At 41.6% G+C, this 23,203-nt stretch overlaps 1 protein-coding gene across 1 annotated transcript in view; it reads left to right on the top strand.

The window, feature by feature from the left end:
• Positions 1-18,936, top strand: part of LOC130930075 (la-related protein 4B-like) — a 38,202-nt gene extending 19,266 nt beyond the window's left edge. Inside the window, exons 6-17 of the mRNA XM_057857787.1 lie at positions 2,785-2,921; positions 2,994-3,097; positions 5,026-5,136; positions 8,036-8,089; positions 8,169-8,378; positions 13,515-13,618; positions 13,704-13,961; positions 14,059-14,083; positions 14,168-14,353; positions 14,488-14,687; positions 15,414-15,525; positions 18,507-18,936. Of these exons, the coding sequence (XP_057713770.1) occupies positions 2,785-2,921; positions 2,994-3,097; positions 5,026-5,136; positions 8,036-8,089; positions 8,169-8,378; positions 13,515-13,618; positions 13,704-13,961; positions 14,059-14,083; positions 14,168-14,353; positions 14,488-14,687; positions 15,414-15,525; positions 18,507-18,743 (1,738 nt within the window). The 3' untranslated portion in view covers positions 18,744-18,936. The remainder of the gene's footprint in view (positions 1-2,784; positions 2,922-2,993; positions 3,098-5,025; positions 5,137-8,035; positions 8,090-8,168; positions 8,379-13,514; positions 13,619-13,703; positions 13,962-14,058; positions 14,084-14,167; positions 14,354-14,487; positions 14,688-15,413; positions 15,526-18,506) is intronic.
• The last annotated feature ends 4,267 nt before the right edge of the window (positions 18,937-23,203 follow it).

The following is a 23,203-nucleotide window of genomic DNA, read 5'->3' on the forward strand; positions in this document are numbered from 1 at the left end:
CTGCTGTAAAATTAAACTAGCTTTAAGTTGCTTCAATTTCTCGCTACGTATCGTCCCTGTAATCTTGTCATACATGTCAGCTTGTCTTGTTTAGTAATATCGCCTCACATCAAACTCTTTAAAAACAGTGACTGTCTCTTTGCAAATGAGGCAGACACAGTTTTTGTGTATTTTAGTGAAGAAATAGTCCAATTTCCACCTATCCTTGAAGCGTCAGCCGTCACAGTCAACTTTCTTTTTTTTTTTTTTTTTTTTTTTGTTGATAGTCGCCATTTTAGAAAATTGGGAGTAAAGGGTCACGCGGGGTAATGTTTCTTAGAGTGCTGCTGCCTTTTAGTGGGTAAATGAGGAGCAGCATTTAGTGTGTAAGCTACTTCATATGCCGGTAGCAGTACTGCTGACCAATTTATTAGTTCTGTGTGCAGGCCAGACATTATTGATTTTATGACACAGGCTGGGGGCCGGATGAAATTTGACCACGGGCCGCATTTGGCCCCCGGGCCGCACTTTGGACATGTCTGCTCTACAGGATGCATTGCAGGGAAAATAAACATTTAATTATGAAAGATCATTATGTATTTCTAGCCCACCTAGTCATTTTAATAGTAGGCTAATATGGCTAATGTAGATTACGGGTATAACGGTACATGTATTTGTATTGAACCGTTTCAGTACTTGGTGCTCGGTTCGGAACGGAGTCGTAGCGAACGAGTTTCTGACGAAATGTAACCTTTACTTTTCGAGGCTGTGAGTCGATCTGGTTACAGTTTCTTTGTGTTGATTATATTTATTCAGTCTTCTCTACTATAATGAGGACCAACACGGTAGTACAGTAAATTAGAAACGTCAACGGTGCGACAACGTGGCCGCCGTGAGAACGCAGTGAAACACAAGATTAAAGTCAATCAGCCAATGCACACCAGTCACAGTGCGGCCACGTGTTAGACGCGTCCCAGAAGCGGCTCAACACAACGCACGCAAAAAGAACGGCAGAGTTGACTTATTTGACGTGAGACGCGGCCCTCCTGCGTTAATACTACTAGCTAGCAGACCGGAAGTCACTCGTGTAAAAATACGGTGGATCCGGTTGATTTTCAAACTAATATGCAATCGTAACCCACTTTTTGAGTCCATCAGATCTCTTTAGTGGTAGATCGGGGCACAGTTGACTTGTCTTTGTTGATTTACAGTTGTCTTCTCTGCTATAATAATAACCAACACGGCCCCGTGTTCAATACAGAACCCTCCTACCACAACAAAACAAGTAGGAACTAATATTTACATAGGAACTAAAGTTATACAACATAAAATATACAATATTAATGAATACTACATCACATTTGTAAAATATAAACACATAATAAAATAAATAATAGCCCATTTAAATAAAATGAAATGAGCTAAAACACCTGTAATTAAATAATAAGAATAATACACAGATCCTGCTTACACAATTAAATTTATTAATTTCTGTGTGGCGCTCTAACTCGAGAAAATCCACCAATAAAGCTTTTGAAAACCGTTCATAAGAAAAAAAAAATCATTGAGGCATTTATTTGTAAAATACATGATCAAATCTTTGTCGTTGGGATTGCTTTTCTCTTTAGCACAGGACTTTTTTCTTCTTTCTTTCAGAAAGAAAGCTGACCAATACGCGAGGTCTGAAAGGCAAATCGTTGTTGGATTATTATCTATAAATACCCGCTACTTTTTGAGCAGAATTCTAGCTTTGTATAGGCTACTGTTTCTATTGTTGAAAGCACAAAAGTGTGTAATAAACAACTAGCACATTTTTATTTTGCATTTTGTTTTCTTACTGTACCGAAAATGAACCGCACCATGATCTCAAAACCGAGGTACGTACCGAACCGAGATTTTTGTGTACCATTAAACCCCTAATATAGATACATACAGCATGTGTTGCCTTCATTATTAGGCTTATATAAAGCATTTAATTTTAGCGGCTCCGGACACATTTGTTTTTTTGGGAGGAGTCTCATATGGCTCTTTCAACAGTTTGGGTTGCTGACTCCTGCCTTAGACTGACTCACCGAACGCCTGGGGTTCAATCGAACCCAGGTTAGGAACCACTGTCCTAGGTTAATTAAGGGTTCGTGTTATTGTTTACTATGATTTTGTCCAAAACAACATCAAATGCTGTTTTTTTCCCCATCAAGAGGTACTTGTGTTTCCAGCTGGATGGCTTCCAACCCTGTCCATGAAGTGGGCTAGCCCCCCCCCCCCCCCAAAACCCCTCACCCTGCCGTCCGCCCCCGTATATCACCTTTTCGATATATTGTCGCACTCCTACACACAATGAGGAAAACGTGGGATAATTCAATACTTCTACTTGTCTGCATTAGGACTTGATGTTCTACACCTTTTCGACCCCTGCCTTGTCGTTGTGATGCCATTTTGTCGATGTGATCGTGAGGAAAAATTTATTATTCCGGCAGAGACGTGATATGAAACATTCCGGATGCAAGATGGCGGCCACTGACGCCAACGTCAACTCACTAACTTCAAGTCAGCTCAGGAAAACTCATTTAGTTACCATGCGACAGTGCTGCCATCTGCTCTTGAATGATAGAGCTATTATTCCTCAATATACTGGTGAAAATGACGGCTTTATAATGAGTACAAAAGATGTTTTGGCCGACAGAAATCGAGGGGACGGCGGCGCGGAGTGTAAAGGGTTAAGGAAGGGAGTTCCCACCTCAATAATGAGCATGCTTTTATGCTTAGCAGTTTCAGCAAACACATTTTCTGGTCTGTGTCTCTCAGGGAGAACCTGGCCAGTGACATTTACCTCATCTCCCAAATGGACAGCGACCAGTACGTGCCAATTGTGACTGTAGCCAACCTGGATCACATCAAAAAACTCAGCTCGGACGTGGAGCTCATCGTGGACATTTTACGCTGTGAGTGTCACGCAAGAGCACGCGTCCGCGTCAAGCTATTTAGCAATATGGTTGTTGACGTTTTTTTTCCAGCTCTGCCGTTGGTCCAGGTGGATGAGAAGGGAGAGAAGGTGCGACCCAACCAGAACCGCTGCATTGTGATCCTCAGAGAAGTTCCGGAGAGCACGCCCGTCGACGTAAGTGCATCTGCGTGGAGTCGGTCTGATGTTATCAACCGATGAACGCGCTTGTCGTTCATTCGTCAGGATCTTGTGCTCAAAAGCTTTCACTGGCGGTCGTTGACCGGGTTCACTTGGATGGTTGGCAGGGAGAAATTGAAGAAACACAATAAAAAGTAAAAAAAAAAAAATTTAAAAAAAGCCATTTCTGGGGAAATTGCTTCAGAAAGATTTGATGGTGATAGATAAACTCGGCTGATTTGTGTTTCCGGATCACTTGATGGCAATAGAGAATCATTGGGCGTCGATCGCCGTCAATTGCAGCCAGTGTTGTTTTTTTATAATACTTACTGTATCAGTAGAGATGTGGCCGAAAATAGCTAAAATTGCATTTTCAGTTTTCGGTTAAAAGACCGAAAATTGTCGTCGTCTTGTAATGACTTCGTCAAAACACAACAAGAAGCAAAACTACTGGGTCACAGTCAACATGTCCACGGTTTGGAAGTATTTGGAGGTATCAACAAGATGTATAAATTATTAAATGAAGGAAAATAAAATAAATTTGCTTTATCGCTGCTACCCACGCGTTCTGAAGTTGACAGACAAAAGCTGGTGTTCGTCTCGTGATGTTTTAGTCTCCAAAAAAGCACCTTTTTAGCTCGTTATAGTCTCGTCAATGCCGTGAAAATATTTAGTGCTGCAACAATTAATCGATTAACTCGAGTAATTCGATTAGGAAAAAGATTCATTCAGATTAAATTAAAGTGGCGTTGTAATGTTTTGTTTTGAAAGTGTTTGCATTTAGTTTTATTAATTTGGGTTGATACACTTCCTTCTAGTGGTGTCAGTGAATATGACGTCACTCGTTTCACATAGCCGAATCCAGCTGCTCCCTGTTAACACCAACATAAGTTTCTTTGTTTGAGCTAAAAAAAAATTGTAATGCATTCATAGTTTAGTTTATTGGTAACTTAGCGTTTTTTTGGGTGGAATGTGTTGGAACTAGGGGTGTCAAACGATTAAAATTTTTTAATCGAGTTAATTACAGCGCAAAAATTAATCATAATTAATCGCAAATCAAACCATCTATAAAATACGCCATATTTTTCTGTAAATTATTGTTGGAATGGAAAGATGAGACACAAGATGGATATATACATTCAAAATACGGTACATAAGTATTGTATTTGTTTATTATAATAAATCAACAAGATGGCATTACCATTATTAACATTCTGTTAAAGCGATCCATGGATAGAAAGACTTCTAGTTCTTAAAAGATAATGTTAGTACAAGTTATAGAAATTTTATATTAAAACCCCTCTTAATGTTTTCGTTTTAATAAAATTTGTAAAATGTTCAATCAAAAAATAAACTAGTAGCCTACCATTGTTGATGCCAATAATTACTTAAACAATGCTCATGGGTGCTGAAGCCTATAAAATCAGTCGCACCCAAGCGCCAACAGAGGGCGACAAAACTCCGAAAAACACAACAAGTATACATTTCACTGTGCTGTCATTTTAATGTTTGAGCGAGGCATGTGCGTTCATTGCGTGAAATATTTTAATGTGATTAATTTAAAAAACTAATTTCCGCCCGTTAACGCGATCATTTTGACAGCCCTATTTTGAACCTTTTCTTTAGAGCATTGTTTAAAAAAAAAGTTAGCATTTAATAGGATTTAAGCTAACACACTTTTGCTATGGAAATTAGCCAAATGTTCTTTTGTTGTACTTAGTTCATTTATTTTTCATACCGTTTGAGGCTCAGCTCAGTTATTTACATTTTTCTATGTTCCTTATCCTATTACTCGATTATTCAAACTAAGTAGTTCATCGATTAATCGACTACTCAAATAATCGATAACTGCAGCCCTAAAGTTAGTGTTCGTTGGTGAAATATTTTCATCATCGTTGACTGCAAAAATGTTTCTTTCCCCCCAGGAGGTGGAGGCTCTTTTTAAAGGAGACAGTCTACCGAAGTTCATCAACTGTGAATTTGCCTACAACGACAACTGGTTCATCACCTTTGAGTCAGAAGCGGACGCACAACAGGTAAAGCCCCAAACTGAGAGATCGTCAGGTGTGCCGCGAGAAATTGTCCAATATCGTAGTTTTTTTGTTTTTTTACGTTGTCGGGCTGAATTTCAGTAGGAAGGAGGGAGTATGTAGAAGGTTGGTGCCATGTGCAGATGAGCGAGGTATTACTTGTTCCGCGTTCAAGAACTGCTTGGATTTCTAGCCATTAGCCACCTTACTGTCCGCGACAATGTGGATCTCAGCACGTATACTGTAAATCATTTGATTAGACTCGTCAAATGTCGATATACACAAAAATGAATTGGATATCTTGCGCCGTCAATGGCAGCTAGTGAGCTAACGTAGACACTATTCTATGGAAGATTTTGATAGCAACTTGTTGGTTCCTTTTTACTTTTAAACAGTGACACTTTTTAAAAAGATACATCGATTCTTGGTGGGAGCTTATGGATAACCTTTTGGACTACAAAGTATCGCAATATATCACCTTTTCGATATATTGTCGCTAGAGGCGTGCGAAATTTGCAATTCGGCCGTGGAAGATTCAAGAACGATTCACAAACATCCAAATTCCGATTACTGAATTATACCACGTAAAGCGGAACTAAAACAGTCTCCGGTGCACAATTAGGAATGGACCGAGAGTAAATATTAGGGTTGGGAATCTCTGGCATGAAGCCGATTCGATATGTATCTAGATACACAGGTTACGATTTGATTAAAAACGATACATTTTTTAGGCCGAGCGATTCGATATGATTCAATACAGTTTAATAACGAATCGGTTCGATACAGAGTGAAAACGATACGATAGTAAACATTTATTCTGTGTGTTCGTACAGTATTTTAAAAATATTAAAAAAAGACCACATTTTTTAAGGGCAAAATTAAACAACAAAATTTCATACCAATGTTATGTTTTATTTTTTTATGAGAAAAAAAATAAGGCTTACTATATGACCGTCATTTTGTTGGATGGGATTGATAATACAATAAAACTCCAGTGACAGACAACAATAAAGTGCAGTAATTTAATTACTGTATTTCCTGGTGTTTTGAACACAATAGGTAAGTAATTTAAGTGCAAACTTTCAACGTAAACATCTTGCAAGCAAAAAATATTGTATGCAGCAGCTCTTGAAAAAAAGAATTAAACCTGTTCGTGTTATCATAAATAAATAATTATGCTTTACCATTGGTATATCTGGGGAATAAAAACATGGCATTTTAGACAGACAGGTCTATAATCATTACTTTAACCATATACACAGCAAAGTCAATCACTTATGCCTATGCTTCCACATTTTTTTATTCCTCAGCACTGTCTATATCTCTTTTGAAGGGCAGATTTTTCTTGAAGAAGATCAACTGATCCACATGTTCATGTTTAAGTCTACTGCGTTTCGTGGAAACAATATCTCCAGCAGATCGTGCTGCCCTTTCCACCATTGTAGTGGGTTATTTTTCAGGGTTAAAAACTCACGATCTCTGTACCGCTTCACACTTCACACTAGCTCGAACAGATCTGGCTGCCTTCGTCGCTTCAAAGTCCGACTTTTGTTTTCCGGGGTGCGTTGAAAATCAATCGCTGTATGTCGCTGGCGTGGTGCGCAAACTGTCCATTGTTTTAGCATGTTGCTTCGTTGCCACTACTAGTTTCGTTTTGGGCTGTGAAGAAAACGATACGGAGCGTGCATTACAGTGGTTTTGTTAGCTCTGGCGTTGTTATGACACGCCCGGGACGAACGGGTAATGACGGCGACTACTAGCGGTTCTGCCGAAATGAATGGGAAGTTGAGGCAACCACGACGGCGGTCACAATCTAAGTGCGGTGTGTGGTGAATGACACAAGCGCAGCATGTGAGGTAAAAGCTAAATTATTATCATATTAAGCAATGGATTGAACTAGGCATTAGAAGCCTAAGAAGATTCTTGTGCTCGCGATAGCCGAATTTTATCTCTACTATCGTTTCCTTGAATATTTAATGGCTAATTACTGTCGAATGGTAAGTTTACTATCGATACAGCTGTATCTCACCTGTAAAACCGGATATCCGGTCATATCAGTTTATCGTTCTCAAGCTTAGTAAATATCATGTTCAAGTCATGCCGCTAGATAAAAAAACAATCATACCTGACTGCGGCCGCTACAAACAACACCCAGTTGCTACAAACATACGGCTACAGTAGATATCACAAGTATAACACCATAACACATATATGTGAAACTAGATGCAAAATGACAGACGACTGCGTTAGAACATTTATTAGAGAACTAGATACGAAATGACCGTCGGCCGACAGTAAACAGCCGCCATCTTAAAGCAGTAGACTTCTCTAGAAGGCTCTGTTGTAGCAAACCTAATTAGAGTAACTTTTTATCTAAAATACTCCTAAATGGGCAAAATATTGACTTGAATCTATCTTTAAATAATGAAACAGTTTTAAAACTTGACATGTCAAAAGTTGACAGAGGGGAAATTATGGAATAACAGGAGCAATTTTAACAACTTTAACGGTTGATTCACAACATTAAATTTATTGAATGTAGTTTAAAGCTGCTAATACAGAATGGGGACTTGAGTATTTTATTTACTATTTTGAACCGTCTGAGAGGATTTTTGAACAATTTTGGAACTAACGTATAAAACATTAAAAGTGGCGGGGGGGGGGGGGTATCAATAATCGATTTATAATCGAATCGGAGCCTCTAAATCGTAATCGAATGGTTAGGTGCCCAAAGATTCCCACCTCTAATTGTCGCCCGCTAACAACTACGAAACTAAAGCAATTTTGGCATTCTTGGAAAAAAAATCTCCAAACATTACAGTTAATGGCACTGAAAAAGTGAACTCTTACACCAAAAGTGTCAAATCTGTATGCACCCTGACTTAAAAATGTTCTCCTGTTCAAGGCATATCAGTACCTCCGTGAGGAAGTGAAAACCTTTCAAGGGAAGCCTATCAAGGTTAGCTGCATTCAATGTATAATCTTGAGCTACAAGAAGCCTGGCGCCATTTTGTGACAGTGTGTTTTTGGTTTCACAGGCAAGAATAAAGGCAAAGGCAATCGCTCTCAACACTTTTATGCCAAAGAACGGTTACCGGCCAGTGGAGGTGAACCCGTATGCGCAGCAGCGTTACACCGCGTCTTACTACATTCCGCCGGTGTACAGCCCCCAGCAGCAGTTCCCCCTCTACAGCCTCATCACGCCGCAGGCCTGGTCGGCCACGCACAGCTTCATCGACCCCGCGCTGGTAAGAACTCATCAGCAGCAGTATCGTGTATACGTTTGACCATAGATATCATGGATGAAGCTAGATGCATGGGTTAAAGGTTTCCCGTCATCGTGGCGGAAATTCGTCATCAGAGAGAATGTGAGAGAATAGGTACCTATAATTATTTTTACAAGTGTTAGTGATTGTTAGTTGCTTTTGAGTTCTGTCGTGTCATGTTTTTTATATGTTAATTTTGTTGGCTGTTACAGCCCTAAACTGGGTTTTAGCTTCTAATTCCTCTTAATTAGGCTCTGTTATTATCAGCAAGCATGGGTAAGCTATTCAGTTGGAAAGAATCCAGTGTGCTTTACGATACGATACGATACGATACGATTTGCAATACAAGTAGTCCCCGGGTTACGACATATTCTACTTGCGTTTTCGACTTTATGGCGCCGGAGTCTCGTCCAGCATTTTGTCTCCAGTTTTTTTTTGTTTTTTTTTTTAAAGTTGCGAAAACAGTACCTTATTGTACATCAAAGTATTTTTTTTTCCTTTAGTAATATGACGTGTTCTGACCTCACTAAACGTGAAGTTTTTTAGCTTGACAGTCAGCAAACAAGACAACTGTGGTTTTTGAAGCTTTGTACTCCCTTCACTTTTGACAATTTGTAAAGCTGGAGCACACATATGTACACTTATGTTCAAGACGACCCTATTAACACTAAAACACTTAACACAAAACAATTGGTGTTCAAACATCCATCTAGTTTGGGCAATATACAAATTTAGTAGATTAAATTAGCGTAACAAAAGTAAGCTAGTTTACATGCTAAGATTGCGAACTTTTTTACAATTCTCATAGCAAATCGCTCTCACGTAACTCTACAAACTGTAGCTTTAAACATACATCGATCCCTCGTTTTTTGCAGTTAATGGGGACAGCCCCCCGCGATAATCGAAATCCGCAAAGTAGAATTGTTGCTTTTTTTTTGTGTGTGTGTGTGTTCAATGTACATTATTTATTCATATTTAGCATTGCAGACAGACACATATAAGACACGATCCCCCCCCCCCCCCCCCCCCCAAAGTATAATTCTTTATTAAATTCTTCATTGAGTAAATCTTCTCAAATCAACTCATAGACTAGCACACGGCACAACACAATGAGTTGCCCTAGCGACTACAGCCAATGTTTAAAAAGCTAAACGAGGCGGCGGGCTTTGAAAGCTTCAAAGCAGCTCCCTTGTCACTCGTCGTTTACTTTAACAAGCTGGAGCTTCTTGGTTAGAAAGAAAAGCTTCAGGAGGGAAAGTGAGAAGCTGTATGTGATCGGATTGGACATCTCCATCAAATCCTGCACTTTTTTTTCTTTTATAATTGAAAAAAAATCCGCGATGGACTGAGGTCGCGATGATTGACGCGCGAAGTAGCAAGGGATCACTTGTAATCAGAAATGCATACACAAACGTTAATTAGCTAAAACAACTTACAGCCTTATGTGTGCCAAACCAGGGCACATCTTTCCTTTATTCATTTCAGACAAGTCTGCTACTCAGTAGAGGCGGGCGGTATACTGAAAATTTACCGTTACCGAAATTCTTCACGATGACCGTTGTAATTTTGACCATGTCAGTAAATTCGATAATTTAATAAAACAAGAAAATTAAGTCTTTTCATCCTGGTTCGACTCTGTGTTGTCCGGTTATGTTCATTCCCCTTTAAGAAAGCAGTCAGTGTTCTTACGTATGAAGTCACGTGGGTTAAAATCAATGGAGCATGTACGTTGAAATAATTATAACGCGATTTTCAAACAAAATAATAATAATAAGTGTTCATTCGCTGCCAGCCCCCAGTTCAAATGGATTGGACGTCTACTCGTGATAAACTCATTGTAAGAGGAGAAATTATTCATATACTGTGGGGCAAATAAGTATTTAATCAACCACTAATTGTGCAAGTTCTCTCACTTGGAAATATTAGAGAGGCCTGTAACTGTCAACATGGGTACACCTCAACCATGAGAGACAGAATGTGGAAAAAAAAAACAGAAAATCACATTGTTTGATTTTTAAATAATTTATTTGCAAATCATGGTGGAAAATAAGTATTTGGTCAATACCAAAAGTTCATCTCAATATTTTGTTATGTACCCTTTGTTTGCAATAACGGAGGCCAAACGTTTTCTGTAACTCTTCACAAGTGTTTCACACACTGTTGCTGGTATTTTGGCCCATTCCTCCATGCAGATCTCCTCTCGAGCAGTGATGTTGTGGGGCTGTTGTTGGGCAACACGGACTTTCAACTCCCTCCACAGATTTTCTATGGGTTTGAGATCTGGAGCCTGGCTAGGCCACTCAAGGATTTGAGTCCCTGGCGGCGCATTGTGTTACTAATAGGAGCCTTTGTTACTGTGGTCCCAGCTCTCTGTAGGTCATTCACTAGGTTCCCCCGTGTGGTTCTGGGATTTTTGCTCACCGTTCTTGTCATCATTTTGACGCCACGGGGTGAGCTCTTGCATGGAGCCCCAGATCGAGGGATATTATCTGTGGTCTTGTATGTCTTCCATTTTCTAATAATTGCTCCCACAGTTGATTTCTTTATACCAAGCATTTTACCTATTGCAGATTCAGTCTTCCCAGCCTGGTGCAGGTCTACAATTTTGTCTCTGGTGTCCTTCGACGGCTCTTTGGTCTTGGCCATTGTGGAGTTTGGAGTGTGACTGACTGAGATTGTGGACAGTTGTCTTTTATACCGATAATGAATTAACGAGTGGAGACTCGTTAAACCTCGTTAGAAGTTAGACCTCTTTGACAGCCAGAAATCTTGCTTGTTTGTAGGTGACCAAATACTTATTTCCACTCTAATTTGGAAATAAATTCTTTTAAAATCAAACAATGTGATTTTCTGTTTTTTTTCCACATTCTGTCTCTCATGGTTGAGGTTTACCCATGTTGACATTACAGGCCTCTCTAATCTTTTCAAGTAGAACTTGCACAATTGGTGGTTGACTAAATACTTATGGCAGTTTAAGGGTTCAAATCAGTGAAGCATGTTAAAATAATTATAACGAGGTTTTCAAACGAAATAAACTGATGTTTATTTGCTGCTACCTCCCAGTTCTAATGAATTGGACGTCTAAACTCATTAGGGCTGTCCCAAACGACTAATTTCCTCCTGATTAGTCAGCCCACTATTTTTACGATTAGTCGACTAATCTAATTTTTTTTTTTTTTTAATTTAACTACTGTCATAATGATTTTTTTGTTCAAGCTTATTAATTCACAAAAAAAACGTTTTGGAACACCTAAATTCTTTATTAACGTATAAATAAATAAGATAAAAACAAATAATAAATCACAAACAATGAGGTCAAAGGCTGCTGGCATTAACTAAAGCAAAAAAATGTCAACGGAAACACTGTGACTTCACCTCTTTAACAGGAGTCAAAACAATTCTTACTGTTTTTGTGGTATGCCATTGTCTATATATTTCTAAATGTTAAAATGAATTGCAATGTCCCGGACAACCATTTTCAGAATACTTTGTGTGAGTTCAGATGCTTTTTCTGGTGTGCATTCCGCATTTTTGGGGATGGGAAAAACTGTTCAACTTTTGTTTGTTTTAACCTGAAAATAAATAAAGTAGAGGGCACACTGAAATATTACCACAATTATTTTGAATGAAAGGCACACATACCCACAGTAACAAAAAAATAAATATATAGTAATGATTTTATAGTATACTACAAAATGTAAAACTTTATAATATTAAATAACTAACATCAGTGCAGTCATGGATTACAGTAAGCAGGCCAGTGGTGTTTCCATATATATATTTATCATATTATGTATATACAGGATATGTGTATATATTTTCCCCAAGTGAGAGCTTCTATGATCCTAATAAATTTAACAATAATTTTAAAAAATATATAATTATATTAATTATTTTATTAAATAAAAATTAACGTTGATACGACGCACATAAAGGCAAGTTCTATTTAAAAAATCGTTAGAAAGTTGTATGGACTTACAATCCGCTAGCTTGTTGTTTCTTGTTGTCTTCAAAAATTACACTTGGGTGACGGCGCTTCAAGTGTTCGTTCATAGCCGACGTGCTACCGTGGTATGCAAGCTCAGCTGAGCAAAGAGTACACAAAGTGGCACCCTCCATATTTTCCTTGAAATAATTCCAGGCTCTGACTATTCTGGTCCGCTTTTTTGGCTTAATGTCACTTTCACGTGTTACCAACTCTGCTCTTTTTGGAAATTGGCGGTGTTTTTAACTCCTCACCGGCGATTCACTTGGCTCGTTGTCGTCGGTGCGTCTGGGTTCGTCCGATTTCCTCCTCAGGAAGGCGGCGGCATGCATAAAAACACCGAGAGGCGTCGGATGGCTCTTTAAGGATACTTTTATTGACCAAAACAAAAATGTGAGGGATGAAGCCAGTCAACTCGGTGCTACCTGCGAACTTTTCCAACTCACCGATCTTGCTCCCTCTCTCTCTCGCTCGCTCGCCCACTCGCTTCCTCTTTGCTCAATCTGACAACGCCGGTGTAGGCGCACTATCCTAGTCCCCTCACTATCCTCTCGCGGGGGCCTGCGCTTGTCAGTGACGTTCCTTATTCTCGCTATATGAATATACAACTTTAGCATTTGTTAATAATACACTCTGTGTGTAGTATCATCCATCGATTTTCCTTTTTAAATGAGCACTTTTAAGCGAACGCAAGAAGTAACAACGGGAACATTTTTAAACAGGCATTTCACGGGAGAGCATTTCGACTCTTTGGCCAATCACGGGAGAGCATTTCGACTCTTCGGCCAATCATATAGCGAGAGTGAGTGGATAGTGAGGGGAAGAGGATAGTGAACCTACACCGGTCACATTGAAATAACAGCGGCACCCTTGGGGGTGGCAGTAACAACCGCTTGTATCTCGAGCGCCCGCCATTCTAAACTTTATCCGCATGTTTTTTTTTTTAACCCGTCATTACCTGTCGACGGTATGTTTTGCCCGTCGACGCATTTACGTCATCGATGACGTCAACAACGTCGACTAGTCGGGACAGCTCTAAAACTCATTGTGAGGGGAGAGTTTACTCATATACATACAGGAAGGAGCATATTGTGTGTGGTTTGAATGACTAAAGATATTTTTGTTTATTTTAGGTTGCTCCATTTCACAACAACCAATTTATCAATGGATTTGCATCGGCCAGTTTTAAACCAGCGACTACTCCCGTCACTGTAAGACACCACTCTCCCCGGACCAGGTGGGTGCTGAACTTCCTTCCTTTGGAGTTTCACAAGAAACGGACAAAAAATATCAAATTGATTTGGAAGTCTTTGTCCTCGTAGAAACCACAGCAAGCCTCACTTGAGGCCAGGGCTACCCACCGCCGAGCGCACGGGTCTCCTGGAGAGCCCCGGCCTGTTTCCAAGCTTCCCCAGCGACAGACTGAACGGCATCCGCAGCAGCCCCCCCACGCGCTTCCCAACCAGCCAACCCAGAAGCAGGTTACCTGCCGCCTTTCCTCGCCGGGAGATGGCGGGCACCGGGCGAGTGTCCGACTTTAGCACCGCCGACTACTCTACCCTGGGAATGGGCAGAGGAAGGTAACCAAGATGCTAGTTTGAGTGTTGTAACATGCCAAAATTAAAGCGATAAAAAAATATTTGGATTATCTTCAAATTTTGGTTTTTTTTTTTCAAGGAAAAAGAGGGATGAAAAGTTTACAGTAAGTTCTTTTCACTTTTTCGTTGCTAAACATATTTATTGTTGAGTTGCGGTCCTTAACATGAAGTGACTTGTGCGTGACCAGCGAGTGACACCTCAGTCGCCGCCACCGCCGCCACCTCCACCCAAAGCGCCGTCTCCGAGCTTTGAGTTGGGCATGTCCAGCTTCCCCCCTTTGCCCGGAGCCGCCGGGCATCTCAAAAGCGAGGACATCTTTGACAACCGGCTGGTCAGCGGCGGCGTTCATGCCACCCCGCCCGCCAAAGACAGAGTACGCTTCACTCTTCCCTTTTTGAACTTTTGTTCTTCAAACATAATTTATCCGTTTTTGCTCAGAATGCTAGATGTTCTGATTTTTCTTTGGAAAAAGCCTGTATACAATTTTCATATGAATGTATTGCGCAGAATGCAAGTGTGGACTCCAGTCCTGGAGTGACCCCCTCCTCAGTCGGCCCCAAAGAGCCTCTTCGGACACCCCCTTCTGCCTCGTCCTCTTCTATGATGCCCGTGAGCTACATATCTTCGCCTGCTACGCCCACCCCAGCGGCGGCCTCCACCTGGGTCCCCGCCATGTGCTCGCCACCACCTCCCTCCCTCCCAGCCGAGTAAGAACCACATTGATTAGCAGTGAATAAGGAATGAATGTCCCAGATCCGATCGAGTGAGTTTGGGAAATCGGGCCCGATCTGGCACAGGTCAGGAAATCGGGCCCGATCTCGCGTGGTTTGGAAATTTGTTTCTTTTAACAATATAATTGTAGAACTGGATATTTTTGTTGCTTTGTAGCCCTTAAAAATTAGAAATAAAAGTAAATACATCTTAAAAACACGTGTTCAGAAATCGGGCCCGATCTGGTGCCGGTCGGGAAATCTGGGGCGGCGATCAGGCGCTAGTCAGGTAAATCTGGGGGCCCCGATGGGGCGCCGGTCGGGGAATCTGGGGGCCCCGGTCTGGCACCGGTCGGGGGAAATCCGGGGGCGCCGGTCGGGGGAAATCCGGGGGCGCCGGTACGGCGCCGGTCGGGGGAAATCCGGGGACCCCGGTACGGCGCCGGTCGGGCGAAATCCGGGGACTCCGGTACGGCGCCGGTCGGGGAAATCCGGGGACCCCGATATGGCGCTGGTCGAAAATGTTGTTGCTTTGTAGCCCTAAAAATTAGAAATAAAAATGAATGTGTCTTAAAAACTCGACCGCATGTTCGGAAATCGGGCCTGATCATGTGCACCTCTCAGTTGAGATACTTTAGGCATCTTACAAACTAGACACAAAAAACATGTACACTGTTGCCTCGTCAAAAGGAAAATGGTTCGTTTTCTGCTACTTTATTTCAGGGAAGCAAGGGTATCGGAGGTAAAGCCCAAGGAGGTTCCGTTGTTTGTGGAGCGAGTTCCTGGGACTCTGTCTACAACCAGCAAGTCTGTGCAAGTGAACGGCGCCGCCACGGTCAGTGTACATTCAACTCATTATTTGGTGTGCACCAGATAGTTTCTGGTGCCCACTAGAAACAATCTGGTAAACAATAGCAGTATAAAGCATTTAAGCTTGCGAATTTTTGCTATGCAGGTTAGCCAATTGTTGTAAACATTATCATTGTATAGCATTTAAGCTAGCGAACTTTTGCTATGCAGGTTAACCAATTGTTTTAGACATTAGCATTGTATAGCATATAAGCTAGCAAACTTTTTCTATGCAAGGTAGCTAATTGTTGTAAACATTAGCATTATATAGCATTTAAGCTTGTGAACTTTTGTGATGCAAGGTAGCCAATTGTTGTAAACATTAACATTACATAACATTTAAGCTAGTGAACTTTTGCTATGCAAGTTAGCCAATTGTTGTAAACATAGCATTTAAGCCAGCAGACGTTTGCTATGCAGGTAAGCCAATTGTTGTAAACATTATCATTGTATAGCATTTAAGCTAGCGAACTTTTGCGATGCAGGTTAACCAATTGTTGTAAAATTTAGCATTACATAGCATTTAAGATAGCGGACCTTTGCTGTGCAAGTTAGCCAATTGTTGTAAACATTAGCATTATATAGCCTTGAAGCTAGAGGACTTTTTCTGTGCAAGTTAACCAACTGTTGTATACATTAGCATTATGTAGCATTTAAGCTAGCGGACTTTTTCTAAGCAAGTTAGCCAATTGTTGCATTGTTGCAATTGACTATCTTGCATAGCAAAAGTCTGCGAGCTTAAATGCCATATAATGCTAATGTTTACATGTTTCTTGTGCGCGCGACAAACAATCTGGTGCGCACCAGATTACTTATAATTTATTTTATATCTGTCAATGTCCCTGTAGCAGATCCGTAGATATCTCTTATGTTCCTTTCGGCTTCAATGTCGTATTGGGTTTTTGGAGTTGGATAACATCGGGATCTCGGTTATTGGTTAAAAAGTCATTATCGGACAACTCTGCTTACAGTTTGTGTGTGTGTAAAACTATCTGCAGTTGGTCATGGCCATGAAATTATTTTCAAGTGGCATTAAAAGAGATTTGCTGATACTCATACAACCCCTAGGAAACAGTATGGAATCACCAGTCTCGGACGACCACTCGCTCAGACATTTTATCATGTAGAACAAACTCGCATAAAAAGCTTGAAAAAAATAATGAATTATTTCGAAAGTGCAACTCTTTAGCATTCAGAAACACTAAAAGAAATGAATAAAAAAAATTGGTTGTCAGTAAATGTTACTTTTATAGAGCAAGTGCTGGGAAATATATCATCACCTTGTCAAGAGTCAAGAATCTGCAATGGACAAGGTGATGGTGCTGGAACTTATGTTTGGTGCTGTTCCAGTGAGATTTACAAAGATGACTGCCTGAAGAAAACATCAAAATTCCCTATCATCCTTGATGATATGGGGCTGCGTGTCAGGCAAAGGCACTGGGGAGATGGTTGTGGTTAAATCTTCAATAAATGCACAAGTTTACATTGAAATTTTAAGACCGCTTTCTTATCCCTTCAATTGAAAATATGTTTGTCATTTTCCAAGATGACAATGCATCATGCCACAGAGCTAAAACTGTTAAAGCATTCCTTGGAGAAAGACATCCAACATCCAAACAAGTTCAAGCTGTCCCGCGGTGCCAGGGTACAACAGTGTCAACCCGTACTAAGCGTTGGCATCTGAATGAAAAGGGAGTCTATGGTAGGATACCCAGGGAGACATAAAAAAGACAGGCTGGAGTTTGCTAAAACTTACCTGAGAAAGCAAAAAAAAAAAACGTTTTGGAAGAATGTTCTCTGGTCAGATGAGACAAAAGTAGTTTTTTGGGAAAAGGCATTAACATAGAGTTTACAGGAAAGAAAATGAGGCCTTCAAAGAAAAGAACACGTTCCCGACAGTCAAACATGGCGGAGGTTCCCTGATGTTTTCAGGTTGCTTTGCTGCCTCTGGCACTGGACTGCTTGACTGTGTGCATGGCATTATGAAGTCTGAAGACTACCAACAAATTTTGCAGCATAATGTAGGGCCCAGTGTGAGAAAGTTGGTTCTCCTCATAGGTCACGGGTCTTCCAGCAGGACAGTGACCCAAAACACACTTCAAAAAGCACGAGAAAATGGTTGTCAAGACTCAAGAATCTGTATTGGAAAGGGTGTCAAGAGTCAAGAATTTGCATTGGACAAGATGATGATGCTGGAACTTTTGTTTGGTGCTGTTCCAGTGTGATTTACAAAGAAGTCTTCCTGAAGAAAACATCATAATTCCCCTCAGTCCTTTAGATATGGGGCTGCATGTCAGGCAAAGGCACTGGGAAGATGGCTGTGGTTAAATCTTCAATAAATAAACAAGTTTACATTGAAATTTTAGACAGCTTTCTTATCCCTTCAATTGAAAATGTAATTTTTTTCCAAGATGACAATGCATCATGCCACATTCTTGGGAGAATGCCTCTTCCAGTCAATGTCATGGTCTGCAAATAGCGTAGATCTCAACCCTATTGAAAAAAATGGTCCGCAGAAAAGCTCTGACCTGCAAGGATGACTTGGCAACTACAATCAATGAGAGTTGGCACCAAATTGATGAAGAATACTCATTAAGTCCGTTCCTCAGAGACTGCAAGGTGTCATAAAAGCGAGAGGTAGTGCTACTAAATACTAGAGATGTGCTTTGATTGTTATTTCTTTGTTTCTTTCTCATGATTCCATATTTTTTTCCTCAAAATGGAGTCATTTCATGTATATTTCCCTGCAATTGCTCTATAAAAGTAACAATTACTGACCACCATAATGTTTTTGATTCATTTCTTTTAGTGTTTCTGAATGCTAAAGAGTTGCACTTTTGAACTAATTCATTATTTTTTCAAGCTTTTTATCCAAGTTAAGATAAAATTTCTGAGTGCTCGCCCGAGGGAGTACCGCTGTAGTCACTTCTGTAAAAGGTTAAGAAAAAATATTTGCTGCGCCTTCAGGAGCAGAGGAAGCCTTCCTATGCTGAGATCTGCCAGCGGGCTAAGGAGCACCCCGGCCCGACGCAGCCTTCTGCCCCCAAGGAAGCCAAGCCGGCAGGCGCCGACCCAGCAGGCGAGGAGAAGAAATGCCCCGACGGGGAGACGTGCCCGCCATCATCCAAGGGAAGACCCCCACGGGACGTCCGCCGACCGGCCGGCCGCTGGGCCTCACCGCCCCCGCCCAAGTCGCCGCTGTAGGAAGGGCATCTCCTTCCTCCCGCTCTTCTCCATTGACGCCTCGGAAACGACGTCAGGGCTACTCCATTCTTCAACACGGGCAAAGAGGACACCTTCTTTTCTGGATCAGGGCTCGCAGACGAAAAGCACTTTACTGTGCACGTAAAGCACCGTCTCGTTCATTTTTACTTTCCCACTTTGATTTTTGCCCCCCCCCCCCCCCCCCCCCCCCCCCCCCCCGCTCCTTTCTTTTAATCACTATTTTTTTGTGGGCGGGGTTGCCAAACATTTCTGGGAATTTGACTTTTAATGGGAACGACGGGCATAGAATGTCGATTACTTTGTTTTTTTGCTCAAAGCTCAAAATTGGAAAATAGCAACAGCGTGAGTGGAAACAATGGCGGGAAAATTCCCCTATTACTCATTGACGACAATAAATGTCCAATCCATTTGAAGTAGGAGGGTGGCAGAGAATGAACGAATGTCAAACTTATTTCAAATGGATCGAACGTTTACTAGAGATAAACTCGAGTTTTAATTTAGTTTTTAAATTGGATGTCTATCACCGTCAATTCTATGCTCCTTTTTTATTCCCATTGAAGTCTCAAAATTCCCAGGATTTTGCGACCCTTTGCCCAAGCGACACTGTGAGCGGTAGGAGAACATTGGCGGTAGGTGGCTTTTTTCTTTTGTTTTTTGGGCATGCGGAGTGGCCACCTTTTCCTTTTATAACCCATTATACGTCTCCGTACGCCAGCTGGAACAGAGCAAGACGCTCACCTCTTGGTTCCAACTCTTTGTCGGACGCTTAGCCGCTTCAGCGAGACGTCGGGCGGTTTGGACTCCAAATGAAACGTTTGAGGAGTGAACGCGAAGCGCCGTTTCACGGCGTTGGACTTTTTTGACAGACATTCTTGGATCACGATCGACGCGGAAGTTTGTTAGCGTCACTAGCGTCTTTCGTATGGGTAGCGGTTAATCGTTAGCTCACGTGCTAACAAGTTAGGATCGGGAGCGAAATTTCCGAAGACGGGCTAATTTGCTTTTGACTTGACATTAGCATCACTAGCGTCTTTTGTTTGGATAGCGGTTACTCGTTAGCGGAAGTGAAAACAAGTTATGATCGGGAGATGCATTCACGAAACGTGCTAATTTGCTTTTGACTTGACTAGAGTCTTTGTAGAGGGAGCGGTTACTTGTTAGCACACATGCTACCAAGTAACAATCGGAAGAGGCATTCACGAGACGCGCTAATTTGCTTTTGACTTGACATTAGCGTCACTAGCGTCTTTCATACGGATAGCAGTTACTCCTTGGTCCACGTGTTACCTAGTTATAATCAGGAGCTGCATTCACGAGACGTAGTAATTTGTTTTTGACTTGAGATTAGCGTCAGTAGCGTCTTTTGTTTGGATAGCGGTTACTCGTTAGCACAAGTGCTAACAAGTAACACTCGGAAGATGCATTGAGAAGACGCGCTAATTTGCTTTTGACTTGACATTAGCGTCACTAGCGTCTTTTGTGCGAATAGCAGTTACTCCTTAACGCACGTGCTACCTAGTTACAATCAGGAGCTGCATTCACAAGACGCGCTAATTTGCTTTGTACTTAAGATTGTTACCGTCACTAGCGTCTTTCGTACGGATAGCGGTTACTTGATAGCGCAAGTGCAACCAAGTTACGGTCGGGAACTGCATTCACGAGACTTGCTTTTGACTTAACATTGTTAACGTCACTAGGGTCCTTTGTAGGGAGAGCGGTAACTTGTTAGCACATGTGCTACCAAGTAACAGTCGGAAGATGCATTCACAGGATGCACTAATTTGCTTTCGACTTGACATTAACATCACTAGTGTCCTTTGTAGGGAGAGCGGTACCCTGTTAGCACACGTGCTACCAAGTAACAATCGGAAGATGCATTCACAAGATGCGCTAATTTGCTTTGGACTTGACATTAGCGTCACTAGCGTCTTTTGTACGGATAGCAGTTACTCCTTAGCGCACTTGCTACCTAGTTACAATCAGGAGCTGCATTCACAAGACGCGCTAATTTGCTTTGGACTTGAGATTGACATCACTAGCGTCTTTCGTACGGATAACTGTTACTCGTTAGTGCACCACTTTACGATCGGGCGCTGTATTCACGAGACTTGCTTTTGACTTGACATTAGCGTCACTAGCATCTTTTGTGTGGATAAGGGTTACTCGTTAGCGCACCTGCTACCAAGTTACGATCTGGAGCTGCATTCGAGAGACGCGCTAGTTTGCTTTTGATTTGACGGAAGGCGCGGCAGTGACTCGGGCGCCAGTTTGACGCGATAAGCTGCGCTAGCCAGATATGAAAGGAATTTAGGGCGTTTTACTTTTTCGATGGATGGCTTTAGATGACTTGATGAGGAAATGAGGATCGTGCGCGTAACTTGGTTAGCGTCACTAGCATCTTTTGTACGGATTTCGGTTACTCGCACATGCTAGCAGGTTGCAAGCGGTAAATATGAAGGGTGTCACGAGTTGCGCAAATTTGCTTTTGACTTTTGATCTGATTCGAAATTGCGTTAGCTAGATTTGAAAGGGATTTAAGATGTGTATATATATATATATATATTTTTTTTTTTTTTTTACGGAAGCCTTCAAGCAGACAAGGAAACAAGGTTCACACGCGTTACTCGCGTCTCACTAATACTGAAAACTCACGCCCTAGGTGTTTAAGACACATATGCTACCAAGTTACTAACAGTAGGTATGAACGGTGTAATTTTTTTTGCGTTTGACACAATAAAGTCGTGGTAGTTAGATATGAAAGGGATTTATTAGTGATTGGATAGCAGCAAAGGGGGTAAGGGGAGGCAAACGAGTCTTTGCTAACTTTGTGAGACATGAAAAACGGCGCTGGCACGACGTGCCAAGTGATGCTGGATTAGCAGGTTTCCAGTTTCCGAAAGACGCTTATACGCTTCCAGAGTCAGGAGCACGTGTTACCAAGAGACTCGCTAATTCTGCTGATTTGACTCGACAAACTCCGCTAACTAACTTCGTGAGACATGAAAAACGGCGGGAGCCTGACTTGCTAATTCTTGATTAATTGGCAAGTTTCCAGTTTCCGATCTTTACGTAAGACTCGTATGACTTATTGAGTCACTCCTGTGAGCTAGGGTGTAAGGTGCAGGTGCTACTAAGAGACTCGCTAAATCTGCTGATCTTACTCGATAAGCTGCGCTAACTAACTTTGTGAGACACGAAAAAAGACGTGGGAGGGACTTGTTTCCTGTTTCCTAGCTTTACGAAAGACTCGTTTGACGCTTACCGAGTCACGCCGGCGAGCTAGGTGTGCAAGTTGTACGTGCTACCAAGAGATGCGTTAATTCTGCCGATCTGACTGGATAAGGTAACTTTGTGAGACATGAACAACGGCGTGGATGCGACTTGCTAAATCATGCTGGATTACCAAACGTTTCCAGTTTCCATGCTTCACGAAAGACTCACATGACTCTTACCGAGTCACTCCGGTGAGCTAGGTGTGTAAGTGTAAGGAGCACGTGCTACCAAGCGACGCGCTAATTCCGCCGATTTTACTCTATAAGCTACGCTAACTAACTTTGTAAGATACGAACAACGGCGTAGGCGCAAATTGCTAAGTCATGCTGGATTTCCAATAGTTTCCACGCTTTACGAAAGACTCACATGACTCTAATCAAGTCACACCGGCAAGCTAGGTGTGTCGCACGTGCTACCAAGATACTCCCCAATTCTGCCATTCTGACTCGATAAGATGCGCTAACCAACTTTGTGAGACACGAACAACGGCATGACTTGCGAATTAGTGCTGGGTTGCCTAAAATTTTCCAGTTTCTGCGCATTACGAAAGACTTGTGTGACGCTTACCAAGTCACTAGAGCGAGCTAAGTGTGTAAGTCACACATGCTACCAAGGACTTGCTAATTCTGCCGATCTGACTGGATAAGCTAACTTTGTGAGACACGACTTGCTAAGACATCCTGGATTACCAAAAGTTTCCAGTTTTTGCGCTTTACAAAAGATTCGTTTAACACTTAACGAGTCACTCCGGTGAGCTAGTTGTGTAAGGCGGACGCTCTACTAAAAGATGCTAATTCTGCTGATCTGACTCGATAAGCTGCTAGTTAAAGGTTAGCTAAGAAAGTAGCTAACTTTTGTGAGCTACAAAAGTAGCTAGCTTTTGTTAGCTGCAAAAGTAGCAAGCTTTTGTTAGCTACAAACGTTAGCTAGCTTTTATTAGCTACAAACGTTAGCTAGCCTTTGTTAGCTACAAACGTTAGCTAGCCTTTGTTAGCTACAAACGTTAGCTAGCCTTTGTTAGACACGAAAAACCACGCGACTTGCGAAGTGGTGCTGGTTTTGCAAAAGTTTCCAGAAGACATACGGCGCTTACCGGATCACTGGCGAGCTACGAAAGATGCGGTTGCGCTTGGCAGACCTTAAGACGACAAATCTGGGGGAAAAAA

This window comes from Corythoichthys intestinalis, chromosome 14 (genome assembly GCF_030265065.1).
Source record: "Corythoichthys intestinalis isolate RoL2023-P3 chromosome 14, ASM3026506v1, whole genome shotgun sequence".
Lineage (NCBI taxonomy): Eukaryota > Metazoa > Chordata > Actinopteri > Syngnathiformes > Syngnathidae > Corythoichthys > Corythoichthys intestinalis.